General features: G+C 30.7%; 2 protein-coding genes across 2 annotated transcripts; one reads left to right on the top strand and one right to left on the bottom strand.

The window, feature by feature from the left end:
* Positions 1 to 30: 30 nt before the first annotated feature.
* On the bottom strand, positions 31 to 2567 carry LOC139884367 (potassium transporter 4-like; the record flags this gene model as incomplete). Its single annotated transcript, XM_071868404.1, has 5 exons — positions 2438 to 2567; positions 1341 to 1483; positions 591 to 843; positions 173 to 409; positions 31 to 81 (listed from the first exon to the last, which is right to left on the bottom strand). Coding segments are annotated over exons 1-5 (814 nt in total), but the record flags the coding sequence as incomplete, so codon positions are not given.
* Positions 2568 to 8359: 5792 nt separating this feature from the next.
* Positions 8360 to 9148, top strand: LOC139884369 (NDR1/HIN1-like protein 6). The gene has a single exon (XM_071868405.1). The coding sequence runs from the start codon at positions 8360 to 8362 to the stop codon at positions 9146 to 9148; it is 789 nt and encodes a 262-aa protein (XP_071724506.1).
* Positions 9149 to 9547: the final 399 nt, after the last annotated feature.

Below are 9547 nucleotides of genomic sequence, written 5' to 3'. Positions count from 1 at the left end.
ACACGCATATTATATATAGCTGCCACTTACCATTAGTCAAATTCTTTTCTGTAACTTTTAAACCCGATACTGCTGATAGAACTGCAAGAGAGAAACTATGTATATGTAAATGCTAGTATAAAATAACATAACTTCTGAATCAATCAATCCATATGAACATATAAATAAAAACCTGAAATAGCAGGAGTAAGCACACCGTCCCCTATGACCATACAAGCACCGAACAAGACCACGACAAGTAGAGCGGTCCTTAACCTTTTATGCTTCTCCATGAACCTCTTTAAGGCTGTTGTCTCGGACTGCGTCCCATAACCGTAGGATGAGAGTTGTTCATCGGCTGGTTGTTGATTGGGAAGTAAGCTAAACTTGGCATGCCTGCAGAGTAGTGAGTAAAGAGCAAATGTTCCACCTGCATTTATATAATATTGTCATGTTAAACACAGTAATTAGCCAAAAATCAAAAGAAAGAAAAAAAAAACAGATTTAAAAATAAATTGATAAAGATTCCTTTAATTACTTGCCACTTTTCTTATACACTTATAGAGAAAAGCGATAAGTAATTAGGGACAGTGGTAGTAGTAAATACATGCCTTCGCCATTGTCATCTGCAGCCAGCAGGATAAGGACGTACTTGAGCAAAGGTATTAGCGTAAGAGTCCAGAAAACCAAGGAGAAAGCACCGAAAATTGCTTCCTGGTTGTGATGCGTGTCAAGTTTTCCGATGAAGGTGCTCGAGTACACGTAAAGAGGGGAAGTGCTCAGGTCTCCATAGACTACCCCAAAGCTTTGGTATGCTAATACCACATTCCTCCAAACATTTACCCATGATTCATGCTGCTCCTCCTGCATAAATTAAAAGTGAAAAGAAGTTAGGAGCATTGGTAGTATATATACCTAAGGAATGATCAATCATCAAATAAAGCAGAGGAATTCAATACAAGCTGAGTTGGTAGAGAACTAAAATATATACGTATGTAGTAAATGAAAAATCAACCACAGTTGACTTGGATATACAGTCCTCCTCGGACGACAAATTCATTTAGATATTTAATTAGTCTTTACATATGAGTTATAGCAACTTATAACAAAGAAACGCATTGAGAGAGAGAGAGAGAGCACTAACTGTGAGTGGAAATGGATTTGAAGAAGATGAAGGCATCACTAGTTACCAATCTCCCCAGCTATACACTACTCCTTTATTTATACAATAGTAGTGGACTACTTGGACAATAGAAAATCCCGTGCGTATAATTAATTTAATACTTATCCGTCTTTAATTAACTGTAACGTTTATTATGTAAAATATATAAAAAATATGATGTAGGAAATAGTAGTAGTACTTTGTAACTACTGTATATGTCATTGTCTGCATGAGATACGAGTGACTGAGAGAGGGTACAAAATACGAGACCGACTGAATTAATCGCATCCAACCCACCCACACGTAATATACGCGGCTTATCATCAACTTCAACAAAGTAAACTTCAAACCAAAATACTTTAATTAGTTAACACCAACACAAGGTATTAGTACATATAATTAAGTATTAGTGTATCACTACTAGTAATCAGTTATATTCTATTATTATCTTTATATTTGATTAGATGATATTTTGAGATTTTTTTCGTATATTAATATCATCGATTTTTCTTTAAAAAAATATCATAAATTTCAATACAAAAATTATCTTTATTTTACAATTTTATCATTTTTTCTCTTATAAAAAAATTAATTGTGTTGGGAAGAGAATAAACGGAAGATAAAAAAATAAAAAAAAAATAGCAATATTATAAAAATATAATCCATTTAAAAACAAAAAATATTCTTAAAAATATTATATATTTATATACGAAAAAGAATAGCATTTAATAACAGAGTAATTAATACTCCCTCCATATACAAATAGAAGACGTTTTTACTTTTTAAGTTCATTGAAAAATTAATATATCTAATTATCATTATTTAAATACATTAAATTTACGATGAATCTCAAAAATAAAAACGTTATTTATTTATATATGGAATAACTATACTCCTGTCCAGAAAACAAAAACGTAGGCGTGTACTATGGTGCAGCAGCACTAAACAAAGCACAAGACAAAACAAAGCCACTCGTTTCATTGCCTAATCATATCCTTTCTTAACTAAAGTCACATCATATCGACCGATCATGTAATAGATTATTAAAAAGTCAAATCTTATTTTTTAACAGGTCACCGTCGCTCGACTTAACGGCAAAATATTTAATTGGAGCACCTTAATTATTGCGAATCTTTTACTGTGCATCATATTTTTTTTGAAGTACTCTGAAAATTAGGAGCGGACATTACATGGTTTAAACTGAAAAACCAAATCAATTCATCTTTTAAATTTAATAAATATTTATAATTTAAAAATAATTATAAAAAACCTTCAAAAAATTATTCTTTTTTAAACCTGAACCGGATCGAACCGGTTCGATTTGAACCGCACCGAACTGACTGGTTCTATGTTGAATCGGATTGAACCGATTTTTATGACGTGGCATGATGTGGTATAGAGCAAGCCACATGAAATTTGTGTACATGTCCTACGTCACGTGTCTGCATAAGATTGGCTAAACTTCCACGTAATCAGATTTAACGGAAATTAATACCACCTAGCGATTTTTAACGACAGAGAAGTATTAATGTTTAACGGAATAAATTAAGAGGGATATAATCCTCTATTTTCATCTAAAAAGAATTTTTTTTTTGTCATTAAAATTTAAAAGAGACATGAAATTGGATTTTTCAAAGAAGAATAATATATATATACCGTATTTGTTCCACCGTTCGGTGCAAACTGTATATATATTAAAAACAAAAAAAATGAAAAGAGAAAGAAAAGAGAGCGTTCGAGAGAGTGGAGACAGAGCCGGCCCAATGGGTAGACCAACTAGGCTGTTGTCTAGGACCCAAAACTTAATTCATTAGACAATATATCATTTAAGGCCCAAAAAAAATATTCCATTTAAATCCAAAAAAAATTGTCTAAAAAAATGAAAAATGAAGAATAAAAAAATATATTCACGTTGTTCGGGAAAAAAGCGAGTTTTGGAAATCCTTATTTGATTTCTAAATTTTTTTTGGGTTTATAATTTATTAGTCTATCTTTACATTATTATATTTTGTATTTGGTAGTTACTTAGTGCGTTGTCACTTATCTAAATATTACTTAAATTTTTCTTAACAGTGTATAGATTAAGCGACAACGAGGAAGCACGTGAAGACTTCGAACTTCTTATGTTGTTATATAATCTTTCATCCTTCTTAAATAGATATTATTATTCCGTGTTGATAGGGCTGGAATTGTAAAAATATTAATGAGTTCATAAGTTGATTGGTAAAGTATTTAATAATTTATATTTGTGAGATCGAAATTAGTAATTAGACTGATCTTGATGATTGAGACGCCGGTCACGACGAGGGTGGTTTTCGGATCGTGACACAATCATGACCATATATGAATAAACAAATACAAACAAACACAAAACCTTTCATTGCAGCCAACCTAGAACGATCACAAGCAGGGATTTGCAAGCAATTAAGGAATTTTGCCTTGTGCAAATGATTAGTATTATAATTATTATTGTGCCTTAATTTTGGACAAAAATAGCCGGAGTTCTCCATCGGGGAAGATTTGTCAACAGAATTGAAAACCGACAGCTTTGGAAATAGATCATTTCAATCGATATGGAACACCGGAATTGATCAAAATCCGACAATACATTTTGATCAATCACCACGAATCAAAACTCAAAATCGGATCAAACCCAGTTCATGAATAGCAGAATTAACACTCAAAGGCAAATGTTGTTGATGATAGAAGATTGAGTTAGAGATCAATAAGTGTTTGATATTTGTCTCCTGAGAAAAAGAATGTAAGAGAAAGAAGCCAAACAATAGACGAAGCAGAGCGGATGGATGAAACAGTGATATTGTAATTTCCTATCTAGAAAGAAAAAATTATCATGCCATTTAGATCGACTTTCAAAACTATGAAAAATAAGGTAGAGTTATCATTGACATCAGGAATGCTGCCACCCTACTCATATTCATATATACGGCAAGTTATAATAGCAATACGGATTTATTTTATTGTCTTTTTAAAAAAATAAAAATGGTGTATTTATTGTCTACTTTTTTTACTCATAATTTGTGTTTGTCCTTATAATTTGTGATTGTTGGCTTGAAGATAAAGAAATGTTCGAAACAATTGACATTAGTGAAGAAGGGATGTGGAATGATGTTTATGAGGTTTAGTGATATTCTAAAAGACAACACAAAGTTATTGGAAGGGATCAAACCGAGCTGCATTGTTCCTTGAGGCGAAACTGTACAAAGTTATGTCCGAAAATCTGCAGTGCAGAAAAATAAACGTAGGGACCACTAATCTTTCTAATGGAGGGTCAGAATTGACTCAAACTTGCGTTTGGTTCGACTTTCGTTTCAACATTTATGGTCTACATCGTTTTCTTTTAAAATTCGACTACAGTCATTCTCTTTGCTATAGCTAGTCTATTTGGTCCTTCAATATTAAGGTCCTAAAACCATGGCTGCATTGAGCTAGTCATTCAGAATTTAAGATTTGATCTTTAGTGTTGATGTGCTGATATGATTGCTCGCACATGGATTACTCTATGTTGATGTACTTATTAAACTTAACAAATAAAGCATATAAATTCAGATCCGTTAAAAAGATAATTCAGATCAGTTATGAGTAATGTTTTTGTTATTAAAAAAAGGAAATTAACTAAGTCAAAGAGTACTCGACTGTTGTTATGTTTTTGGATTCGCATGCATATAGTTTTGTTGACCACAGCCATGCCTCACGACCTAAAATATACTAGTTTAGTAGTTCAACAGAAATGACCCACTTTGATCACGTTCTCATGTGAGCCTTTTCTAATTTATCTATATACATTTAATTTTGCAAATAATAATAATAATTATTATTATAATTATAAATATAATTAGGTTGCCAAGAAAATCACGTCTCCTATTACATAAATTTTGCACCATATATAGTATTCTTTTAGTAGTTATCGTATTATCTGTTGAACTTTTTTATTAATAATATTATAATTATGTAGATTATAAGATTTAAAATCTTCATCTCACGGATAAAGAGTGGTCACTAATTGGAGCACGCTTTAAAGCATAGGCTCACTCACACTTACATTATCCGTATTAAAATGTACCACATATATGTGTTAACAATTACAATAAAACTGAAAACTTATGACCCAATTCACATGTTTGCTCGCAACCCAATAATATACATCATAATTTTAGGTCATTTTAATATGTCTGTTGAACAGAAAAGTTCGCAACTTCGAAAATAAAGTATCTAAAATATTGATCGTATAAAAATTTATCTTATAAAAATCTGTATTAAATTAAAATGATTTAATTGTATGTGAAGTACTAATATTAGATTAAAAGAGAAAAATAAAAATTACATTTATTAAGTTTAATTCGGAATATATACATATATTAATCCAATTATAGTTATTTTGATATTAGTTTTAATAATTATAAATTCTATTATAATTTTGTTTTAAAATTTTAAAACAATAAATAGAGAAAAAAAAAACAGCATACTAAGAGTCGATTCGCTAATAAAATATACAATAAAAAAAGCTCAATTTTATTCTTCCTCATTATGATCTGAGACAAACTATATCCTTTCGAGTTTAGCATTGGTCTGGTTCCAAAAGTATTGCTGATTATGATCTCAGACAAACTATATCCTTTCGAGTTTAGCATTGGTCTGGTTCCAAAAGTATTGCTTAGATCAAGTGAAAGGAGTAAAATGTTTTTGATTTAGAATTTTTCTCTTGACTTTGCACTTTATTGGTCTAAATCATCAGGTGCATGTTCATGAATTGCCAAGTACGGTTCTAGTTGCATTGCTGCAACAATAAATAAATGATTTGACCTGCATTACACTGTCTCGGAAGGTTGAGGATTCAGCCGACTCTATTTAGGCTCGTTGTTTTAGTTGTTATTATTGTACACTGTTTCAAAAAGAATTATAATCTCAAGATCCTTTGATTAGTGGATTCAAATGTCGAAACAGTAACAATTACTCCCTCCGGTCTAGTGCTTTTAAGTATTGGATAATATTATTTGGTCGAGTATACTTTTAAAAGTATCATTTTGTGAATTTAAGTCACTTCTTATCAGTATAAAAAATTATGTAGCCTAATAAATTCTTTAATTCATAAGAATAGACGACACATTTTTTCGTTCGACTAATCAATAACATACAAAACTTGGTGTCACGAAACATGTAAATGGATCGAAGAGAATATTATATTGATCATTCATTACTTAATACTTTTTTGTATATAAATAGATGATATTTTTAGAGATTTTTTATGTTTCTAAATACATGACGTTTTTAGAATGTCAATATACTTTTTACATTTTTATTTTTCCATTCATTATCTCTCCACAAATAATTAATGATTTAATAAAAAGATAAATGATAAAATTGTAAAGTAAGGATAATATATGTATTGAAATCGGTGATATTGATATATATAAAAAGTTTCAAAGTGTCATCTATTCAAATACAGAAGTAGTAGTTAATACTATCTCGTCTCAAAATACATGATATTTTAATTATACAATAGTAATCAAAAGATCATATTTTTTTTCCTTTTATGTTAAAAGATTACGTATTTTGAGACGAATATAATATTAGATTATAATACTCTTCCCAAAAGAGGGAAGGATTAGATTAAATAAAGAATTAGATAGAAAGTATAGTGAGAACAAAGAAGATAATACAAGCATATGAAACGAATTTAATGAAGAGATAACGCAAAGGCTGAAGTAATCCGACGGTAATTGTCAAAGTTGCAGTTCACATGGACGCGGCTTTGAATGGCTTGGGAGTGTGATGATGACACAATGTGATAGTTACAACTCCCCCAAATCTAAGCAGCCTACAAATGGGACCATTTAAAGTCAAACAAAATGAAACTCCAAAATTTACTTCTCCTTTTTCTAATCGTTTCATGTACACATAAGTAATCCTTCTAAAATTGTTAATTGGGTAGTTAGGTCGAGCAACTTTTTTTTATAAATTTTTATTACAAACCACCCAACTAAAATCCGTTCATTAACTAAAAATTGAATTCATATTTTTATGAAGAATTGTCTAATAATTAGATCATAAGATTTTATGGAATTATATCAATGATGGTTTGTTCAAGCCAATAGTTGATTCAAGTCGTTTGACATTTATTCTCTCAAATTATGAGTTTCGACTATGAAACCTGGAAATGGAGATCAAATGAATTCGTAGTTTTTATTATCACTAATTATCAATATTTTGAAAAAAAAATAACTATATATATTTGATAGAAATTTTTTTTCAAGAAATATGTACGTTTTTTTACCCTGATTAATCAATTTTTTGAAAAATCAAATTTAAAACTCTTGTCATTAACTTTTTAACTTAGGAAAGGTTGATTCCCCCTTGAACACATATGTTCTTGTTTTTGAATCGATGGGTTTGAGATATTAGACTCAAGCTAGTTTTTAGAAACAAGTCTCTTTAACGTCTTTGTCTCCCCCCTTGAACACATGTCCTTGTTTTTTAATTTTTTACCTAAAGAATTCAACGTGTTATTCTTATTATACACTAAAATAAAATAATATTATAACCAATAACTCAAAGAATAAAACATTATCATTTCAAAAAGTAACTTGAATGATTTACTCTGTTTTACAACCAAACCAAATTCAAAATGATTTTAGGACGTTGGATCAATTTGTTCGATTTGATGACAAAAACATATAATTGTAATTTACACGATTTAAAAATAATCGATTTTTTTTTTTTTTTTTTTGAGGAATGCTCATACGTACGTACTCGATCGGTACTATGCCACAATAGCTTAAATACTAATATATATATTTTTTCCATGATAAAAATTTTTAAACTTAGTTCGAATCTTGGTTGATTTTTGACATGAACGCTTTTAATTAACTACTCTTACTAGTTTTATGTGAACAAAAGATTTCCATTTGAATATTTAAATTAATTTTTTTTTGAAGTAATATTTAAATTAATTAATCACGACAAAAAAAGACTACCACATGTCTCTTCTAAATATATGTTCAGTATACTATATACTTTTTGCTAACAGAAGTCAATCTCAAATTATTTATTTAATAACATAAATTATAAAAGGAAGAAAAAGTACTATAAAAAAAAAAAGGGAAGAAAAAGTATTCATTTTATAATTTGAGAAGCAAACTTTATAAAACCTCCCAAGTCGTCTTTGAATTGCACATTCATAATTTCTCCTTTTCACTAAGGATGGCTGATCAACAGAGAATCCATCCAAACCACGACGTCGAGTCACCACCACCGCAACATCAACCAATTCCACCGCCGTCACAGACGTCACCTTCCGCTCCTTTATTACGAGGCGCTTCAAAATCCGACCAAAACGACGCCGTTGATCGGCCAATCCAACAAACCCTACCCGTAGTTATTCGACCAAAGAGGAAACGTCGTCATAGCCTATGTTGTAGATGCTTCTGTTGGAAATTCTCTATCCTTTTAGCTCTTATCATCGTAATCGCAGCCGTTATCGGAATCTTATACCTCGTATTCCAGCCGAAATTGCCTAAATACACCGTCGACAAACTGTCCGTCTCCGAATTCGATCTGAGGAACGACTCTAGCTTATTCGCGGTCTTTAACGTGACGATAACGGCAGAGAATCCGAACAAGAAGATCGGAATTTATTACGAAGACGGTAGTCATATAAGTGGATGGTATAACGATACAAAATTATGTCAAGGGTCGTTGCCGAAGTTTTATCAAGGGCATGAAAACACGACGGTGTTGAATATTCCGTTGACCGGGGAAATCACGGAAGATGCCACTGGATTGCTCAGTTCTTTGGTTCAAACGGAGCAACAAACGGGGAGTATTCCGTTAAATCTTAAAGTGAAGCAGCCGGTGAGGGTCAAACTTGGTGCACTGAAACTCATGGAGGTCAAATTTAATGTTAAGTGCAAGTTAACGGTCGATGATTTGTCTGCCAGTAATCCGATTACTATACAAAGTAGTGACTGCGATTTTAGCTTTAGCTTATGATTTACTATTCTCATTTATTTATCTAGCTACTATAGTCCACCCTTAGATGAGGAGGAATAAATATATATGAGATTTTTTCCTCCATCTTATTACTATTATTATTATTTTCATATATACTCTTGGCGTATAATAAAGTTTTGTTTAGCTTGTTGTAAATAAATACAATATTACAGTACTATTTCCATTGCAATTTATGAGATTTTCTCTTTGTTTCATTTATATACAGAACACATTATTCATTACGGATGTCTATTTCATTTATATATAGAATACAATATGATACATTGATGTTAAGTTTAATACGTATTTCATTTCTACAGATCTTAAAAAATTGTAATCATAGACAATGACGGACTTTCATATATATTTTTGACATTATATGATTTTGTTTAGCATAAA

This window comes from Rutidosis leptorrhynchoides, unplaced genomic scaffold, assembly GCF_046630445.1.
Source record: "Rutidosis leptorrhynchoides isolate AG116_Rl617_1_P2 unplaced genomic scaffold, CSIRO_AGI_Rlap_v1 contig540, whole genome shotgun sequence".
Lineage (NCBI taxonomy): Eukaryota > Viridiplantae > Streptophyta > Magnoliopsida > Asterales > Asteraceae > Rutidosis > Rutidosis leptorrhynchoides.
Note: the sequence above shows the minus strand (reverse complement) of the source record. Positions and strands in the feature narration are given on the sequence as shown.